The sequence below is a fragment of the Primulina tabacum genome, chromosome 7 (genome assembly GCF_025594145.1).
Source record: "Primulina tabacum isolate GXHZ01 chromosome 7, ASM2559414v2, whole genome shotgun sequence".
Lineage (NCBI taxonomy): Eukaryota > Viridiplantae > Streptophyta > Magnoliopsida > Lamiales > Gesneriaceae > Primulina > Primulina tabacum.
This window is the reverse complement of record NC_134556.1, coordinates 38,365,296-38,386,188: the sequence shown is the minus strand read 5'-3', so window position 1 is coordinate 38,386,188 and position 20,893 is coordinate 38,365,296. Positions and strand designations below refer to the sequence as shown.

General features: G+C 33.9%; 2 protein-coding genes across 9 annotated transcripts; both read left to right on the top strand.

Moving 5' to 3' along the window:
• Positions 1 to 1,343: 1,343 nt before the first annotated feature.
• LOC142551800 (protein REVEILLE 8-like) lies at positions 1,344 to 5,310 on the top strand. Of its 7 annotated transcripts, none has more exons than XM_075661209.1 (9): positions 1,344 to 1,661; positions 1,978 to 2,035; positions 2,310 to 2,433; positions 2,539 to 2,697; positions 2,834 to 2,959; positions 3,795 to 3,904; positions 4,133 to 4,192; positions 4,281 to 4,358; positions 4,760 to 5,310. In XM_075661209.1, exons 1-8 carry the CDS (start codon positions 1,507 to 1,509, stop codon positions 4,323 to 4,325), a joined length of 837 nt encoding a protein of 278 aa, XP_075517324.1. In that variant the 5' UTR covers positions 1,344 to 1,506; the 3' UTR covers positions 4,326 to 4,358; positions 4,760 to 5,310. The 7 variants fall into 7 exon arrangements, 6 of the variants coding, with proteins under 6 accessions (XP_075517324.1, XP_075517322.1, XP_075517320.1 ...); XR_012821622.1 differs by having other exon boundaries at positions 1,345 to 1,661; positions 4,270 to 4,358; XM_075661207.1 differs by lacking the exon at positions 4,760 to 5,310 and having other exon boundaries at positions 4,281 to 4,392.
• An 827-nt stretch (positions 5,311 to 6,137) lies between these two features.
• LOC142551798 (mediator of RNA polymerase II transcription subunit 4) lies at positions 6,138 to 14,715 on the top strand. Of its 2 annotated transcripts, none has more exons than XM_075661203.1 (2): positions 6,138 to 6,298; positions 13,023 to 14,715. In XM_075661203.1, the coding sequence occupies exon 2, from the start codon at positions 13,052 to 13,054 to the stop codon at positions 14,264 to 14,266; it is 1,215 nt and encodes a 404-aa protein (XP_075517318.1). In that variant the 5' UTR covers positions 6,138 to 6,298; positions 13,023 to 13,051; the 3' UTR covers positions 14,267 to 14,715. The 2 variants fall into 2 exon arrangements, with proteins under 2 accessions (XP_075517318.1, XP_075517319.1); XM_075661204.1 differs by lacking the exon at positions 6,138 to 6,298 and having other exon boundaries at positions 12,708 to 14,312; positions 14,445 to 14,715.
• The last annotated feature ends 6,178 nt before the right edge of the window (positions 14,716 to 20,893 follow it).

Genomic DNA, 20,893 nt, shown 5'->3' with positions numbered 1-20,893 from the left:
CCACTTGTAAACACACAAGTGGTTCGAGATTTGGACCAAGTTAAAATAACTAGTGGATTATATGCCAGCACCTGTCACACTCAAATCAAATCGTCAACTTTAACTCACTTTATTATATTTCCAATTGTTCATCCAACTATTTTCTACATTTTATGTTTTAAAAAAAATTACCCAACAAACTAATGATTCTAATTTTTACTATCACTTTTTTAAAAAAAAATACAATTTTGAGTAGAAGAATTCACTAAGGAAGACAAGGGGTGATTACGTTGTGGTTTTGCGGTTTTTTTTTTTTAAATTAAAATCGAATTATCATATACGGTCGGTTATTATTTTAAAAAAATAATTGTGATTTTACATGTATAATTAATCTTACGGGTTTGAGCAATTTTCGGCTGTTGCGGTCGGTTTACGATTTTTTTAATGAAAAGTATTAAAACTTATATTCTAATTTATTTTAAAACAACAACGATATAGTGTTTCAAATATAAAATAGTTCAAATTATACAGAGATAAAACTAGATAAAACAATAATCAAAATTCAAAACTAAGTCACACAACACACTCACAACGAAAATGACATTTATATTATTTTATTTCTTTTTTTTTATTTTCAAACTTCAAACGAGATATTGTTGTAAAAGAAATAAATAATTTAATAAATTAAGTTTAAAATAAGTTTATTTTGTATGAGTAATATTTTGAAAAGAGTTGAGATATAACGAAGGACGACTTCTTTAATTGAATATGCTGTTTACAAATTATTATAATCTTAGGTCAAATATTATGGCAAACGATTTGGGCGGTACGGTTTGGTGCGGTTCTTGGCAAAAAAATAACCGAACCGCGAATGTGGTGCGGTTTATGATTATTATTTTTAATCGCGGTTTTTATAAAATACTAGAAAAAACGGTGCGGTACAATACGGTTTGGACGATTTGTGCGGTTAATAAAAAAATTTGATGACCCCTAACGAAGAGGTTGTGTAAAGTATTGGGTGTTTTATAACTCTTTTATCGTCAAAATTTTCAAATTTAAAATAATTTCTCGGGTTGAAGGTCAATTGTACTAAAATCTATGTCAAGCTAAAAAGGAAAATAAAAAACTTATTAGGCATATAGATACGTCATGAATAAATATAAATATATTAATATATTTCTTTCGAGATATCCGAGTTAGTTGAGTATACGAGATTATTTGTTCGATTCATTTAACTAACATTTTTTCGGACACGTTAGTTGTTCATTGTGTCTGATTTAATTGTCTATAAACTAATATTAAAATGATTTGAAAGTTCCAATACGCGGAGAAGCTAAAATACAGAGATTCCCACGGAATGGACCTGGCTTAAATTTAACCAACACGCAGTTAGTTTTTTTATCGGCTGATGCCAACGCATTTGATTTTGATTGGTAGGCCACAATTAGTCGGGACTCGACGCACCACAAGAACCCCCTCTCTCTTCTCCACCACTCAACTTCTCCGCGCGCCAAATTCATTCACCAGATGAACCGCAGCTCATCGATCCCTCCGCCCCCACCGCCCCCTCCTTCGTCGGGAGAAGGGTCAAATAAGAAGGTGCGGAAGCCTTACACCATAACGAAGTCCAGGGAGAGTTGGACTGACGACGAGCACGACAAGTTCCTTGAAGCTCTCCAACTGTTAAGCTTCTCTGATTTCCTTCGTCTACTTTATTTTATAGGCCATTTGTTTCCCGGGGGAGTTGAGAGATGATCAACGGATTTGAAGATGTAAAGTTTGCACTTTTATGATTAGTTTATTGGAAAATGTTTGTCTCGGGTGATTTGTCTGAAATGCTTAGTTCAATCCACCTTTAATAGGTCTTTTTTCTTTTGTATTGTGTTGTCGTTGACTTCTAATCAGATTTAACAGAGCCTATTTTAAGTTATGCCGATTTCGTTCGTGTCTGGTTCAGTTTTCTGAAAGTATGCATTACATTCATGCTGTGAATATCAGGTTCGACCGAGATTGGAAGAAGATCGAAGATTTCGTTGGTTCAAAGACGGTAATTCAGGTGCCTTTTTAAATCTTTGGACGAAAATCTTCAATAATTCTTATTTTCAGCATGCTGTTGCATTTTGTTTGAAGAATTCTGCACTGTCGAAATAAGTCGAAGATCAAGGTTTAGTTTATGCTTCCAATGATATGGGTCCTTGTTGTATCTACTTAAATTAATCAGCCAACTATTTTTTGCAATTCGATCTGTAGTTGAACAACAAGACTTGGTTTCCTTCTTAGATTTTACTGGATTATATGTTGTTGGTATTTATTGATGATGTTGTTGGCAGATTCGCAGTCATGCACAAAAGTACTTTCTGAAGGTTCAAAAGAATGGAACAGAGGCACATGTACCTCCCCCACGACCCAAGCGTAAAGCCGCCCATCCATACCCGCAGAAGGCACCCAAAAATGGTGTGCCTCCTTTGCACGAATTCGAACATGGTTTTAAACATATAATTAATGCCTTTCTGGTATCTTGATTCTTGAGTTTGCCACTTTCTGCTGTTTTTTCGGCAGTTCTAGGGCCACTCCAAGCATCTGCGGCATATGGTTCGGCATCAGTGAATTCTCTTTCATCTGGTTATCATGTATGGGATGATGCTTCCATGAGTGGAAATGATCCATCAAGTGGAGTCACACCAACTGGGAATGATTATGATCTACTTGGAGTTGAAGGCATGCATATTTTTTTAAGATTGTGTATAAAATAAATAAACCAATATATTTTAATAAATTTATCTGTACAAAATGCCCAATAATCAATAAGGTGAAATTCCCAAACGTATTTTGACTCGTGATGTTTCTGATTCAGCTGATATTGTATCAAAGGGACCTGAAAGGGTTGGTAACTGCAATATGAGCAGCATTGGAAGTTCACCCAGAGTTCTGTCAAGTTCCGACCTGCCAACTCAGAACATGCAAGGTTCCATGATTCACGGTAACCTCCTTGAATATGTACCTTTTCCATTCCAATGATCCAGTCAACACAAGATGTATGAGGATCAGATATTATCTGTGGTTACACTTACGAATGATAAAACAGAAACAATGTTCATCTGATCATCTGTGATGTCCAGAATCTATATTTCCCTACTGTAGCTCAAATTTTCCTGGATGCCTTCCCGAAGTCTTTAGATTTGAGAATGAATGACTAAGAACCGAAATAAATGCTTATGGCTGTCGGGCTCGTACTCATTTGCTACATTTTTCATACGTAGCTGAATCTGCTTGTGTATGCCTCTATCTCAGTATTGCTTCAAGTATAGGATTGATGTCATTTATTGTTTTTCTGTTTTTTCGATGCGTCTGACATCCAAACTGAAGGGGCAATATTTTAATAGATATTGAAGAGGTTGTGAATGGGCTATGCTGTTGCTTCAGGTGTACTTTCTGGTGTATACGAGGAAGTTTTGCATCAGATCACTCACCAATATATATTGCTCATGTTCTACTACGAATGGGACAGTACTTGTAGCAGTAAAATTCAATAATGTTAATTCATTCTCGCCATTATGCTGCATGAATCATTAGTTAGTTGAATTATCGTCCATGTGATAAGCTCCAGGGAACTTAAGATAGAAATCCTAAGATGAAGGTTCAAAGCTTGATCTTCAGATATTAGATTACATATTGACTGGCTTTAAGAATTTCTAGAGGGATTGAACATGTCTCTTGGTACACTTCTCTTTTCACTGGCTTCGAGTTGCAGGCAAGATTAATGCAAAACGATAATTGTTATTTCGATGGGTAATGGTTTTTGTTTCCCTTTTTAGGTATACCGGATTTTTTTGAAGTCTATAGCTTCATTGGCAGTATTTTTGATCCAGCTGGTAAAGATCATGTGCAGAAACTCAAGGAGATGGATCCTATTAATTTTGAAACCGTGAGTTCACCCAAGGTTCATGTTGATATTTTATGTGCTTGTCAATCAAGTAATACTCTTGGCCAACTTGTGTCTTTACTCCAGGGAATAAAACTGAGATAAAGAAAATATCAAAAACATTCTAAACCAGCTGACAGCCTGACACTGACGTCAGTGTGAAATTTGCTTCATGAGGAAGCTCATGATCATTCTTGTCAAACTAATTTGTTATCATTCTTCCAAATGCAGGTCTTGTTGTTGACTAGAAACCTTACCATTAACTTGTCCAGTCCTGATTTTGAGCCAATTGTAAGTGTTTTTCTGAAATTAATTGTTTCGGCATTTTGTGAAATGGTTTCCTGTAGTCAATCTTAAAGCATGAAAAGGTCTCAAGCAGGGATGTATAGGTGAGAATGGCTCAAATGGTTCTTGGATCTCATAAATGCCTCATCATAAAGACTTGAAGGTTCTGTGGGTATTGTCAATGTTGAGATCACAATTTGATGTTGGTATATCATTTTTTAAATATTATGTTTTTTAAACAGATAGAGTCTGAAGGGGTAGGTTAATATGGTTTAAAGCGAGAGTCAAGGCTGGCATGATTTATATTGTTTTGCATTTTCATAACCTTTTGTCAAATGATGCCATAAAAAAAATTATGTGATCCTTGTACACTTTGAACGTTCCCATGATTTCTACTTTCTTTGGTCATCATGTATCTGGAGGTTTAGTGGTGCGGGTTGTCATATTGGCTGGGGGATATAACAGAAGAGGTTCATAATCTATGTTTGAAATATAACTTGACTGTTTTTTCTGCTTCTCGTACCTTATTCACGCTGATGTTGTCATGTATAAGCTTTTTCCACATTTCTGCAGAAAAAGGCTCTATCATCTTATGATATCAGTACCAAAACAGTAGGCGTTTGACCTATCTGCTGTGATAGGTCTAACTGAATCGCTATAAGCCATTCGAATAGAAACTGGAGGGGTAGATGGTGTCCAAGAAGGGAAGTGGCTGGTGATCTGACTGCCACGGGACCTGATATAGAAGAACTGTGCTCGAAGTGGAGCCAGTGGTCTCTATGAGGTGAAGTCTGTGATAAATTCAAAGAATGCTCATCTGATATCCCGAGCCAATTATTGACGTATCCATCATGTCAGCAACACAAGTATTGGACAAGATGTCGATCTCTGTAATAATCAGAGGCGCCAACTTGAAAATGATGCATGTTATGTCTTTGTTCCCTCGGTTTCAATTTTGCTTGACATAGTGTTGTAGGTTGCTAGTCGATAATTTGTTGACTTGTCTTTGTATTTTCTTTCATGTTCGAAAGAAGCATATACCAAAGTCTTTGAAGCTGAGGTGATTCTGTGCTATTAGAGGATTTATTATATTGTAATAATATTGGTATGTACTTCGTTGCGAATTCCCATTTTGACGCGATTGCAAACTCCCCAAGTTCAGAGGAAACAAAAGCCTGCACTCAAATTCCTATTTAATCGAAGTACTTGGGGTGATTCATACGTAAGTGAATAACAATGCATGAGTGACGGGAATGACTTACAAAATATTTATTTTAAACTTTTATCTATAAATTTCAGGAAGGCCAAATAACTAAAGATAAATGAATAATTAATAGTAATAAGTAGTTATATAAAATTGTCAGAAAGTTCGAGTAATAAATCAAAAGGTCTTCTTAAAAAAATATTAATTACTGGCAAATTCCGAGTATACATTTTATGTTAAATTCATGATTACATTTTGTATAATAAATTACAAAAATATCATTCAATCTCTTTTTTGCTCTTGAAAATAAAATAATTTTGTTTGAATATCCTAAACTTAGGGTAACTCTTCTTTGATTAGCAAATTTTGTTGTAATATTATTCTTAATTTATATAATTAATACGTTTACACATTATCATTATATATATATATATATATATATATATATTAATATTTACTATATTAGTAAGTGTGAGGACATGATAATAACTACCTAGAGAGAACATCAACATTTTTTTTCCAATTTTACCCTTATATGATACTAATATTATACTTTTGTTTTTTATTTATTTTTTTAAATTTCAACACACTTTTATTTTTATTTTTTTATTTCAACTATTCAAATATCAATTTATTCCGTCCATAATTTGTCAAATTTCCCAATAGTCCATCGATAATAATAAAAAAAATTGTACACACGATATGTGTGCAGAGTAAGTAGCGTGTATATATATATATTAATATATGTGTATATGAAGATTCAGCGCCAAATCCCTCGGGTTTTCGCTTTTCGCTCTTTTCCCAAATTGAGAACCCTTCTTTTTTCTCTACATCTACGTAATTCTTATTTCTTATTTTCTTTTTTCTAGTCAGAATTGTGGAGATTCTCCCGGCGCTTCTCATCTCCTGTAAGTTTCAAACCTGTCCACTTTCTCTCAAATTTGTGGTATTTGATTTCATTGATTTTCTAGGAAATTTGGGTCACGATTTGTTATGAATTCAAGTTATTTATCGATTGAGCATTCGAACACGGTTCGTGGTATTTGATTTCATTGATTTTGTAGGAGATTTGGGTCACTAGAAAGCATGGTGGAGGTAGTTAGCGAACCCCATTTCCCTAAATTAGCTGTGTAATGAAATTTGTCGAGCGAAAATATAATCTGTTGCGATTTGGTTCTTTATTGTGTGTGTGGTTATTCTTCTGAGTTCTGAAACAATGAATTAGCTGAATATACTACCCGTTCACTAACCTTTTGTGAATGGATTTTGAATATTTTCTTGGTAATTCATGAAGGATTTTATCTGTGTGGGGTGTGTTTTTTCCCCCCACCACTTTTCTGTCGCTTTGGCTTCTCTACAATCGTTTTTCTAGTTGTAGTGTTGCCCTGTTCAATTAGTTAGAAGTTGGGATGTCATGAAATTTTCAGTTTGGGCCTCAAATTGCACCAATTTAGTTCTAGGAATATATCTGAAGTAAGCATCCAGATTGCAAAATACATAGGATCGATCATTATGAAACCTGGTGATCAGCCCATTGTTATTTAGATTAAACTAAAAAATGAAAATTGAAATAAATTGTGGGGCCCTTAACTCCTAATCGTTATTACAACACAATCTGATTAGGGTTAATTAACTACAGCGGAAAACGAGTTTAAATTTTCTTTACAATGAGCCCAAAACATGTCAACTGTAATTATAATACTAAAAATAGTATATAATATAGTCTCGTCTCAACATGTCACAATATAAAACAAGCCCACACATAATCCAGATCAAACTACAAACAAACAATCATATCCTCGTGACATGCCCCGGTATATAGATACGTATACATATATACTGGGAAACAAAGCATAAAACCTCAACTCAATAGTGACTCCCTCCAGAAGCACCCTCTCTGGTCTCCTGATATCCTGGAGTACATGTCATTGTCCACACACAAAGACAACAACAGCCCCCTTGGGGGTGAGCAAAGCTCCGTATGGAACAACCATCATATATACAACAGATATCTACACGATGATATATGATATGCAATGCATGTATGTCGTGGAGGTATCAAGCCAAATGCCCATCCACTGAGCACATGTCAGAATCAAACGAATCGCTATCAAATAAATGCTCGAGCTGGCACACCGGCCTCAATCAGGGATACTCGTATGATAGCGTCGACAAAGCGCCATCACATCCCAAATCTCAATCAATCATCGGGGCCACAAATGACTATGCTTTAAGGGTCATATAATACCAAACATAGCATTGTGTTCACAAACCCCAGAATCAAATCAAATCATATCAAGGTATCCAAGGATCATAGCTCAACGTGCATGTCATGTTTCGATGTATGCATCAAACGATGTGTGTTAACAAAATATTTATTTTATACATCGATATTCCAATCACAATGTCATGTATGCCACATCAAGTCATCACATAAGGCATATAGACACATCTGCTCAATCAAATCAATCAAACATATATCATATGATACAGATACCTGTCGTATGTTACCCGGTCGCAACATACCTCAATTCTTCGTTCCAGTTGATGTAACTTGAAGATATCAGTATAATAATCTATCTACATCAATAACATATTCATTCCAATCAATAACATCATTCAAAATCATCAATATAAGTTTCAAATATATTTTGAAACTTTGAAAATTCATATCAAATCGAAATCATAACATAATTCAATTCCGACTTCGAATATGAGTTTCTTGTCGGTTATTCTACCACATATAGGAATGTCGACTTCAATTACATGCTATTCCAAAACTTTCATATTTAGAGCTGCTGAAACTAAAAGAAATTTACCTCAAAAGGAAGTTCTCAACGCAAAGATTCCGAATATTTAATTTGTTTCGCGTTTGGATAACGTTTTGAAGTGATTTCGGACGATAGAAATCGATTTTCTTATGTTTCTTCGAAGAGGGAGAAGGGAAATGAAGAAAGAAATGAACCAAAGAACTTAATCTTATCTCCACCGCATTCGCGCTCGGGCGGTAGAATTCTCGCGCCCGAGTGCGAGACATTCAGTTCCCGAGTGTCACTTGCGCCGCGCTCGGGCAGGAGAATTCTCGCGCCCGAGCGCGAGATGTTCTGCCCCCGAGTGCTGTTTGTGCTGCGCTCGGGCGGTACAATTATCGCGCTCGAGCGCCAACAGTTCTGTCCAACATTCCTACATTCTTCATGTGCAACAACGGTCAACATAGAAGTTTTAATACTATGTATTAGCTTCCCAATGAAATTGGTCTCATATCATCTGGACTAATACTCAATTAATTATGCTAAAAACCGAAAAATGTGTCACTTCTCGATTGCGGTTCAGCACATTATTCAAACACAATCAATATCTGATACAATATTTCATTATCAACACTTATTTTCTCACTTTCATTGTCATGATATACATCATATACATAATCACATGATAATTTCATGAATTATCGATAATCAACATAGGATTTACGATAATACGATACACGGTCCTTACATAAATCAAGCTTGTAAAACCATGGATATTAGATGTTTCACTAGTCATGGGTTCATTGCATGATTAATCCAGGCTTTTGGGGTGTTTGATGGGTTAAATTTTCATAAATGACGAGTATACACGACCTTCAATTTATACCTGGCATTGGATGCATTTTCATTTAAAAGCCTGATCAGGAGGAAACTCTACCTGTGTTGGTCCAATATTTCGATTGCTCAAGATGCATGCCCTAATGATCCACCACAAATTTAAAGTGTTTCCATGTTAATTACCTAGGCTAATTCTGCAATCAGATGTTGGAATGAGAAAGTTTTATTAAATTTATATGGAAGGGGAAATAAATTTAAATGAAAGAGGAATCAAAGAAACACGAATTTTATGGCTCAAACTTTCTTGAATTTTTTTCTTGATATAAAATGAGAAGCAACATCCCTATTTATGCCAGGGTTTTTCTAAACTATTAAATAGAGTTTTCTGGATAACTAATAACTATTATCTAGAGTTTTTAAAACTCTTCACACAAAATATATCCTGATATTTTTACTAGATTCATATTTTAGATAATGTGCTTAATAATATTATCCAAATTCATTTTTCTTCTTACTTAACGATAATGATCCAAAATCAAGTTTACTTTTCAACGTAAGAAACCACAGCCTGATTTGATTACTGATCTTTTTAGTCCAATATATACGCTTTCAATGAATTGGTTTAGGGATCGAAATTTTTCTTGGATAAAAATGAAAGTTTCTCTTAGATTTATATGAAATTGTTTATCTAAATATGCATGTCTAGCTGTGGTGCCTATACTTCAGTGCCCATGTAAACTCGATATACTATTTATGTGTTGGCTCTATTGCACTTTGTGGAGTTACAAAATAATTATAATGTTCGGACAAGGTTTTTTTTTGTTTACTACTCACTTGGGATTATTTCTTAGATTTAACTTTTGCATGCATGCTAAACTTTTGAAACTCTGTTTTTTTTGTTATATGCTGTGTCTGCTCAATGACCTTTTGAGTTGCATTAACTAATGAAAGAGCATGACAAACGTGCAATTTCAATTTATACTAGACACTGTTCCAGTTATATTTTTCTTATGTTTTTAATGGAAAGTGTGCCTATTGTATGTTTATATAGCAGGCAATTGAGGTTATTGCAAATTATTCTCTCAAACTCATTCGCAACATAAAATATTATCAAAGTTAGCTAGACTTGAATAACTCAAAGAAAACAATAATATAATCAAGAATAAAGCAAAAGTCGAGTATTTAATTAATTCAAACAATGGGTCGGGGAAGGATCCTTTAAATCCCAACAAAAAGAAAGTTATCTACTAGAATTCATGTTGAAATAAATAATACAACAATTAAATGAATGTTCTTAAACTAAAAACACTAGTGTAGCCGAATAGCGGAAGACACGCTGCTCAAAAGATCCCGAATTCTTCAAGTTGCCTCGACTACGGTTCCTTTCTCCTTGCGTATAGTTGCCTTTCTTCTGATAAAAACTCCTTCTCCTATATAAGAACCTCATATGAAGTCGGTGATATTGTATGCCACCCTTGATTTTTTTTTAAAGGTTAATATGACCCATTTATGCAATTCATTCCACAATTAATTCTGGTTTCATATCTCAACTGAGCTTATTAAAACCTATTTGATGTACAGGCAGCAAATTGACCTCTACCCAGCCGTAACTATCTTTAGCACCTTCAGTTATTTGTCAGATTGAAGAGGTAAATATCTTGTATGAGTGAGATTGTATTACTTTGTCAATATTACCATATTCGTTTATTTTGAAGTCATATATTTCTATGTTAGAGTTCGGGTTATTTACGAAATGGATAAGGAATAGATTCATTTGCCTTCAAGGCTTGTACCCGAGTATGAAGAAGGGGTTCAAAAATTTATCGCACAAGCTAGGAACTATGCCAAAACACGTGAAATAATCGTATGTCCTTGCAAACATTGCTAAAATAAGAAGTATATGAAATTTGATCAAGTGTACGATCACTTAATTATTAATGGGTTTGATCCTTCCTACACGATTTGGGTCTTCCATGGTGAAACTTATACTCCACAATTTCAAGGTCAAAGTAGCTCAGGAGGATTTCAGGAAAGGGAAGATGAAAATAAAGAGGCATATAACTTATATAAAGATGTCTTTGTCTCGGATGAAGGGGTTGGAAACACTATGTCTGAGGCAAGAGGTTATGAGTTTGCTGATTTATTAGTAGATACAGAAACTCCTCTCTTCTCTAGTTGTATAACTTACACAATGTTGTCAGCAGTTGTTACATTATACAATTACAAATATACAAATGGTCATAACAATAGTTTCAATGAGCTCCGTAAGATCTTAGATGACATGCTTCCAAGAAAAAATACACTTCCAGAAAATGTTTACTCAATGAGAAAAGTTTTTAAAACCATTTGATTTAGGATATGAGAAGATTCATGCATGCCCAAACGATTGTTGTCTATTTAGAAAGGAGCTTAAAGATTTGGACTCATGTCCAAAGTGTGGTTCTTCAAGATGGAAGGTGGACAAAGTCACCACAAAAGTTTGCAAAGGAGTTTCTGAAAAGGTGCTACGGTATTTTCCCGTGATACCAAGATTGAAAAGGATTTTTAAATCAGAAGAAAAGGCTGAAGACTTGATTTGGCACTCCAACCATAAAAGTCAAGATCATATGATGCGTCCTCCAGTTGATTCAGTAGCTTGAGATACAATAAATCATAAGTGGCCAACTTTTGCATCAGATCCTAGAAATCTTCGGCTTGGTCTTGCAACGGATAGATTCAACCCTTTTGGCGATCTTAGTTCTAAATATAGTTGTTGGCAGTTATTTTGGTCAATTACAACCTTCCTCCGTTGATGTGCATGGCGAAGGAAAATCTTATGTTGACATTACTGATTCCAGGCCCGAAGCAACCAGGAAATGATATAGATGTATACTTGGAACCCCTAGTGGAGGATTTGAAAGAGTTATGGGACATTATGTGTGAATAAAGTTTTGGTGGAGAAGGTAGACTTGATACGACCAAACGATGAAATGCTTTATCTCGACGATGCAATAGGAAGCACAGTCGCATGGCTATCTAAACTTATAGTCATGTGTGATTGATATAGATTCTAGTGGTTTGAAAGTTTTACATTTTGTTGAATAAAAATCATGTTACGAAGTGAACTCTTGCTACGTTTTAAAATTTTTCTTCTCTTATTAGATAATGAATAATTAACATTAACTATTTTGCTGTAAGTGTGGTGTTGATTGTTGAATGTGTTATGATAATTGTTCGAGTTTAGATATTTCGTTTTACTTTTACTTCATGATATTAATTCTTTATTAACAAAAAAAATCTACACGTGAATAAACCTTAATGAAATGTATAGCACTCATCGTGAATAATCTTAATACAAACACCTCAATAGTGCGCATGTCGCGAAAAATCTTAATACAAACACCTCATCAGCAGCGCACAATGTTTGCCGTAAATAACATTTACCGTAGCGCGCACTTTCATGCTGTGAATGATGTGAATATAAACACTTTATTAACTGCACACTTTTCACGCTGTGAATAATACTTAATACGGCGTGTCTTGCACGCCGTGCTAAATATGAATTGCAGCACATAGCGCACGTCGAGAACAATACTAACAGCAGCTTACAGTGAACGCCGCAAATACTATCAATGCCGCAAAAAGTATTATTAACTGCAGCACACGGTGCACGCTATGGGTATCTGCAGACTTTCAACAGCTTGTGATTGTACATGTTGCAATGTTCGCTGCGGATAGCATATATGCATGCCGCGAAAAACCATATTTGTTGTAGTGTGTGGCTTCTTCAATTTTGATGTTATTGGTGCAAGAACTTTCTTGTGTTATTGTGTACTTGTGCTGAATTATAATTTTTCTTGCGCCCATGTTCATGTTCATTGAACGAATGTCTGTTATGTTCTTTTTAGAGCCGATTACAATCTTGATCTAATTCATGGTCGAAGTACTGAGGGTAAAATGCTTTTGATTGTTTTAGTATCAATGCTATGTTTAAACATTGATACCCATAGTTTTAGACTTTTGGTGGTACATTTTCCATGTCTTCTTTCTTTTTTTTCTTTTCCAGGTTTCTCCCGAGAAAAAGAATAGTTCAAAATGTTACAAAGTATTCCCCATCAAATTGTGCAATCCCCAGCCAGGCTAGGCCTGCCAAACCCCAATTCACCGTCTCTTCAAAACCCTACCCCTCCGAAATTTTCCTCTCAAACTCAACAGTCGCACCATCCTCATCAATCCCCTAATCAGTTGACTGCGCCTGCTGTTTCTCCAGCTCTTCTTCCTCTTCTCCCACCTCTCCCTAGAGCACAGTCTCTTCTACTTCAAATGGCAGCTCTTGCCACAAAATTATTTGAGGTTTCACCAAATTGCTCCCAGTGGCTTAGTGCTTTTCGAGGCTCCCTTCCTTCCTTCTTGTCTTCCCAAACCCAGCCACTGATGCCTGCTCCATCAGACTCATCTCCTTTGTCAACCAAAGATATCCTTTCCCAATTCACAGCTCTCCAGACCCAACTCATTGAAGCTGTTGCAGAACTCCAAGAAATTCTTGATCTTCAAGATGTTAACGAGAAGCTTGCACGTGAAATCCGGTCCAAAGGTTCTGCTCTTCTTGCTTTTGCCAACAAACTCAAAGAGGCTGAGCATGTTCTTGACTTTCTTGTGGATGATTATTCTAATTATCACCGCCCTAAACGAACAAAGTCAGACAGTACTGCCGAAGATTCCTCGACGACGACTGTTAAAACTCAGCTAAAAGTGTCAGATATATTGTCATACGCGCACAAGATAAGCTACACAACCTTTGCACCTCCTGAATTTGGTGCTGGTCAGGCTCCTCTTCGAGGTGCTCTTCCTCCTGCCCCACAGGAGGAGCAGATGCGAGCATCTCAGTTATATAATTTTGCCGATCTCGATGTTGGGTTACCTAAAATGGACGGCGGCAAAGATAAAGTACTCGAGCCATTTATTGGAACTCCTACGGGGATACCTTCAGAAAGTAACCCTCTGTCAGCAGGTTTGATTCCTCCAAATATTGTCGTTCCATCTGGATGGAAACCCGGGATGCCCGTGGAATTGCCAATTGATCTACCAATTCTCCCTCCTCTTGGTTGGAAGCCTGGTGACCCAATTACGTTGCCACCATTGGACTCTCTTCCTGGACCACCTAGGGTTGAGGAACAGCAACCGAGGCCTATTCCTCTATCTGGGCTCACAAAAGCACCAGAGCCTATCCAAGTCCGGCATGTGCAGCTTGACATTGAAGATGATAGTAGTGATTATAGCAGCGACATTGGCAGCTCTGATAGTGATTGATTAGCCAGAGTTTGTGAAGGACTTGACCAGGGGCGAGTAGAAATTTGTAAGTTGTTATTTTGTTGACTTGTTTCCAACTATTAAGCCAATGAAATCGTCTAATATGCCAATCACTTAGTAGTGTGCATATGTTGTCGGCATTTTTCCTAGTTGGTAAATCAATTTTTTGTAATGTTAGATGTCCCATGGCTGATGATGATGCAAGAAGATTTTAAAAGTTACAGACATGTGCTGGAGTAGGGGCGGGCCTTGGATTTGTAACAAGAGGAAGATATAGGATACGAGTTGATTCAATTATCTAGAGGATCAATTTTATGTTTTTCAAGAAAACCTCGTATAAAAAAGATTGAAGTTTTTAGGGTCGATTTCTGGACCCAACGGTGAAATCTAATATTGCTGTCTTTGCACACCGAACATAATTAAAGATAAATGCTAGTGGATTATATGGACTTGTGATTGAGTTAAATGTTTTTTTAAATAAAAAACAAAATCGAGTGCCAAACTTCAAGAATAATTATATCGCAGTCTCTTGCCCTAAGCAAAGTATGTCCACTCTCACAATTAATTAATTAACCCATAAAAGGCACGCAGAAAAATATAATATTGTCGATACATTTATTTCTTGTACTTTGGTATCATCGCGTTTAAATTAATATTACTCACGCACATTTTTTCCCCCCCAAAAAACCAAGTTGCCTGAGTCAAATTTACAAATTTTATTTTAGATCAAACCAACCAACATTCACGTGTTTGTCATCTAAGTAGAATATGCACTGTTTTTTTCGGCTTTTTACATAAAATAATAATTGATTGTATATATAAATAGAGTTATAAACAAACTTAATCGAATTGAATATGGTAAAAATTTAAATTTTGAATTCGACTTGAATCAAGTATATTTGAGTCCGAGTTCGAGTTCGATTCAATCTTCAAATTTTTTTTTTAAAAAAATTCAGCTTGAGTTCGGATAAAAAGGATGTTCGAGTTCGGTTCAAAATCTTCAAACCTATTCATGAGCTATATGAATTGTCCGAAAGCTCTAAACTGTATATATACTTAATATATAATTAGATTGTAATAATAAAATATTAAGGCTCGCGAACTATCGAACAAAATAATTTCGGCTCGAAAATAGAAAAGAGTTCGATAAATTCGAATACGAATCAAATATGTATCAATTCGGTTCGAAACATTCGCGAACTGACTCGATTTATTTACAACTCTATATATAAATCTATATGTAATGATAATTAAATCAATTATTGCTCGTCTTATATTTTATATATTTGTTGAAAAAGTTTACACCAATCATATTTTATAAAGGAAATTATTCCTTGGTAACTTCCTAACTTAGATGAGTTTCGAACTAATTTAATAAACGAAGACAATTATGTAAGAGCCAAAAACTTCTATATCTCTTTGTATGCAGGGGCGGAGGCACAGCTTAGCACCGGGTGGACCAAAAAATTTATATGTAAATTTTTTTATAATTTTGGATAAATATGATATTAGCTCGGGTAGATAAATTTAAAATATTAAAAAATTTTAGAGTTTTAAAATTCTAGTTCGGGTAGAATCGAATTCCTAGCTCCGTCACTGCTGATGTAAGAAACTCCAAATCCGGACGAGGGCACCTAGAAAAAAAGTAAAATTTGTTTTTTTTTTCTTTGAAAATTATTTTATAATTGCAAAGTCACCGTCAATATTACTATTTTAAAAAGAAAAAAAAAACAGCTCTTCTATATTAAAATTACTGTTGACAGAAGATGACACAAAGCATCACTTGCGAATCCAAATTTTCCTCGAAACCTTCCTACGTTGTTGCTAAGGATTCAGTGGCACGAGGCTTTGTCTTCGTCGGTAAATTTTATTTTTAGCAATTTCAATTAATTTTATATTCAAATGTAAATTATATATTTGATGTGATTGGACGACGACATTAACATAGGATAGTGCTGCCAACAGATGGGACATATATCTACAAAGAAATTCATTAATTTTGCAATATATGGTTTTTATATTTGGTGAGAAATTAAATATAACGATGAAAATTATAAGCCTTTCAAAAAGGGCTTCACCCATTTTTTATTTATAATAATTTTTTAATTTGGCTAGAAATTGATTTTATATGCATGAATTTAATTCGGAAAACAATATCACCAAATATATATATTTGTAATATTTTAGCAAATATAGATCGATGACATAACTCATTAGCTTGCCATGCCAAATCACTGCGCTGTGACTCGGACTAAGCTATAAATGAGTGGTTGAGGAGCCTTATCATCTCTTTCATATTTGTATGTACTTTTAGTCAAATGACATAAATTGGTATTAATTTGAAATCAGTGGTTTTTTTAATTATTATTAAAATATAATTTTAGGACCTTTCACAAAAAATAAAATAAAAAATTAGGAGAAAATTGTTCAATAAGAGTTTGAGATCTCACCATGATTTCTTACCAAAAGCAAAAAACCTAAAAATTGAAATAAGAGTTGAACTCTTTTGAGACGATCTCATGAGTCAATTGTATGATACGATTCTGATATTTGGGTCATTCGTGAAAAAAAATTATTTTGTATGAAAAAAAATATTTTTTATTTTAAATATAAACAAAATTGACGTTCTCATGGCATTTTAATTATGCTTTCTTGTCCATCTAATAAAAGTAAGTAGATATCACAACCCCCACCACATTTATTCCCAGTTAATTCCAAACATGCATTTCCAACCTATTCCTCGGTGTAGAGTTGGGAAAATTAATTGTTGCATAATTCATATATATATATATATATATATATATATATATATATATATATGTCAAGTATCACTTCACAAAATATGTTTGTATTTATATATATAGAAAAATCTATTCCTTAGTAAAATAGTTATGTACAAGTAATTGTTATTTATATGTTTAATACCACTTCACAAAATATATCTAAAATAAGATTTCCTGTTCACGGCAATATATACAAAGTACGTACATACATGCATATTCTAGGGTAAAAATGAGAAAAAAATAATTATTTTTGATCATGTATGTTTGATTTTTTACGATTTTAATACTCAATATTATTAAATTTCTGAATACAAAATTGAAAGATTCTGGACGATTTGGAAAAAAATGCTCCAATTAAGAGCATATAAGGACCTCCAACCAGAAGAAATATAATTAGTCAAGATAGCTCTACACCATAATGATGTAGAGTTTGAATCGACAATATATCTAGAAGATGTCACGAAAGGATCGAAGGAAATTACAATAAAGATCATTTGGGCATGGTAGAATAAAAATCAACTCAAAGTCAGCCTTGAAATCAAGGAAGACTAAAACTATGAATCTGTTCAATACATGTCTATCACGATGAACATAAAGGATAAAAAGGTATGTATATTATTATCAAAGAACATCTGAATCTTAGACTAATCAAAGCAGGAATATCATCTTACAACATTTCAGATTTTCTGGTAAGAAATCATAGTGAGATCAAAAGAAACAAACTCAGGTTGGTTATTAATTATCAAAAAATTAATAAAATCTTGGAGTTTGCTGGGTATTTATATCTAGTAAAGAATATTTGATTAATTATATATGTAACACCAAGATATTTTCTAAATTTCATTGTAGGTTTGTACTCTACCAAATTCGGATGGAGTAAGAAAATAAGAAATTCACTATTTTCTCTACACCACAAGGTCACTATATTTGAGAAGTCTAACCAATGAGTTTCAAAGAAATGTGGATTATTTATTTAAGGATTATTTCAAATTCATGTTTGTCTATATTGATAACGTCTTAATGACATTTAAAAATATGAAAAAACGTATGAAATAGCTTAAATATATTCTCTAAAGTTTGTAAGGAAGAATGACTAATTTTATCCGGAAAAAAAAACAGTCATTGTTACAAGAAAGATTGAATTCATCGGAATAGAAATCGATGAGTGCGGAATAATTATGCAAGAATACATAGTGGAAAAATACATAATTTTCCAGAAAACCTTAAAGAAAAGAAACGACTACAAAATTTTTTAGGAGTTGTTAATTCTGTTGATATATTTATTAAGAACCTAACAAAACATAGAAAATTTTTTAGTCCATTATTGAAAAAAATGCAATATTTTTATGGACAGAAGAACACACAAAATGACTAAACAAACTAAAATAGATTTGTAAAAATCTTCCAAAAATGACTATTGCTCAAGTTGAAAATGATATGATACTGTACACAGATGTCAATGATCATTGGTGGGTAGCGGTTTTAACAAAGCTCACACTAGAAAGAAAATAATTCTGTAGATATTGTAATGGTCTATTTTCATAAGCAGAAGCCATAAGATGTCATATCAATGAAAAAGAATATTATGTAATAAAAAAAGATTTGAAAAATGACAAATATTTTTAATATCAAATAAATTTATTTTGAAGGTTGATACAAGGGCAAAAGCTTTCTTAAAAATAAAATTGAATATAAACCTGAGAAAATTATATTATTAAGGAGGAAAACTTTGTGTCAAAATTATATTTATGATATTGTGATCATTAGATCTCATGCAAATATTTTTTCACAACAGTGGAATCAGTGTCATCATAAAAATATAGAGACATTTGAGATAACACCTTGAAATGCTTCGAAACGAGTTTAACAAACTCTCCCTAAATACAGAAGTTGCGGTTATGCTACAACAAGCCGATAAGAGAATTTTCTCTGATCGAATTACATGATGTTACCATGCTTATACCCAGTTATGATTTATAATACAAAGTTCTATCCTTCATAGCATTGAGAAGCCACGGGTTTTTCAAATAGAGAGTTTTGAGTACAAGACTCTATACCTGTAGCAGCGCATTCAAATACCTCAATCATAAGTGTTAATTTTGGATCATCTCCAAATGAGTCGATCACAAAAATTGAGACTCTAGATCCATATCTCGAGTCTTTAAGTCAACCTTCCACCTCGGGGATTGAAGAGAGAGATCAACCTTATAGACAAGAGTAAATCTAACGTTGATACTGATGAATATGAAGTTTCTCCATTTCAGGTATGTCAATAGAACTGAGAGAAATTGAAGACAAGAATATGTATTAACTCAGTCACAATCATGGTTGATGTAGCAGGAAAAATATCACATGATATGGATGAAAATAAATTCATATCCAAATGAGGTCAAGACATAATATGAATTCAGATCTTTTGCCTCAACTTATACTACATCACCCAACTTCTCAAAAATTTCAGGATTATATAAGTGGATTCAAGAAGCAGTGCACAAGACATGGACAAACAATTATTATTTATCCAGATGTTCTGGAACTATACTTTTCAGTACAACACCAAAACCAGTAGAAAATGGCTCACATGAAGTCTTTTAGTTTATCAAGCTAAGGAGGCTAGATACAAATATTCAAAAATTTAACAAAGAACCTCCAACCGAAGAAATACCATTTGCTGCTTCATTAACTGAATATGTCATCTTTACCAGAAGAGAATAAGGATTGTGATCTAATTGAGATTGACAAAATCAAGTTTACATTTAAGTTTTAACAGAATTCTGTAAATGATTTTTTTATGTTAAACAATATGACAGGGAAAACAACAAGTTTTGCAGAAAACCTATTTTAAAAGAAAAGAAATCTTATGCAGAAAGCAAGATGCTGGAGAGCAAATAAACTAGCCAAAAATTATGTTACATGACTCATATGAGTAAATGATCAGAAAGCATCTGCCCAAAATGCTCGAACCAAAAAGAGCCAGAATTCGGTAAAGTCTTTCGATCCATAACAGATTGATAGCATCATGCAAAAATGGGACCAAGAGATGAGTGAACAAACACAAAAAAAACCAATTTCCTCGTGGACCATACAAAAATTAGAAGATATCCCGACAAAGTTAAAGTAAATATGTGATCCAACCACTCTATTAATGGATGATAGACCACCACTAAAAGACAATTATACTAAATAGCAGAAGATGGACCACTCAACCACCCATATTGAAAAGCCGCTAACTAGCGGTTGAAATGATCACCACTTACAAGATGTCATCGGTCACAACTGACAGAATAATTCACAAGAGTTGAAGTCAGGATTTCAAATCCATCAAGAATTCTACAAACATCAAGGCGGGAAGAAGATGAAGACATCATTCAACATTTTCATTTTCTTTCAAACAAATAGTAATATTTCTCTTTCTAGTATATATGTGTATTATTAGCTGCTATAAGTAGGTAAGCAAGTTAATATTCCTCTACAGAAGATTATTTTGTAATAATAGTTGGTATATTTGAATAAAAAAAGATCAATGCTTATTCCTCATCTCATGTATTATTTTCAAATTGAATTATTTTACTATACCCGAGGTAGGAAACGAAACATGGTTGTGTCAGGTGTTGTTGAAATAATTTACGTCAGAAACCATCTCTTGCGACTACGTAGTTAGGCTGTGAGGAACAATATGTAGAACATGAATAATACAACTCGACGATATTTCGGTCAAAAAATAAACAGATTAATTTATTTTATGAAAATACTAGCCATTTAAAAGGGTAAAACATAAATAAAACTAGGATTTAAGTATTTACTGACTATCTGTCCTTTTATATATATGTTATATAAATATGAG

What these genes read in the sequence shown, in the direction of transcription:
- LOC142551800 (XM_075661205.1), top strand. Translation starts at nt 1,507, where the DNA reads ATGAACCGCAGCTCATCGATCCCTCCGCCCCCACCGCCCCCTCCTTCG. An exon ending in TTCCTTGAAGCTCTCCAACT is followed by an intron (nt 1,662 to 1,977) that starts GTTAAGCTTCTC and finishes TGTGAATATCAG; the next exon opens with GTTCGACCGAGATTGGAAGA. An exon ending in GCAAGGTTCCATGATTCACG is followed by an intron (nt 2,960 to 3,794) that starts GTAACCTCCTTG and finishes TTCCCTTTTTAG; the next exon opens with GTATACCGGATTTTTTTGAA.
- LOC142551798 (XM_075661203.1), top strand. Translation starts at nt 13,052, where the DNA reads ATGTTACAAAGTATTCCCCATCAAATTGTGCAATCCCCAGCCAGGCTA.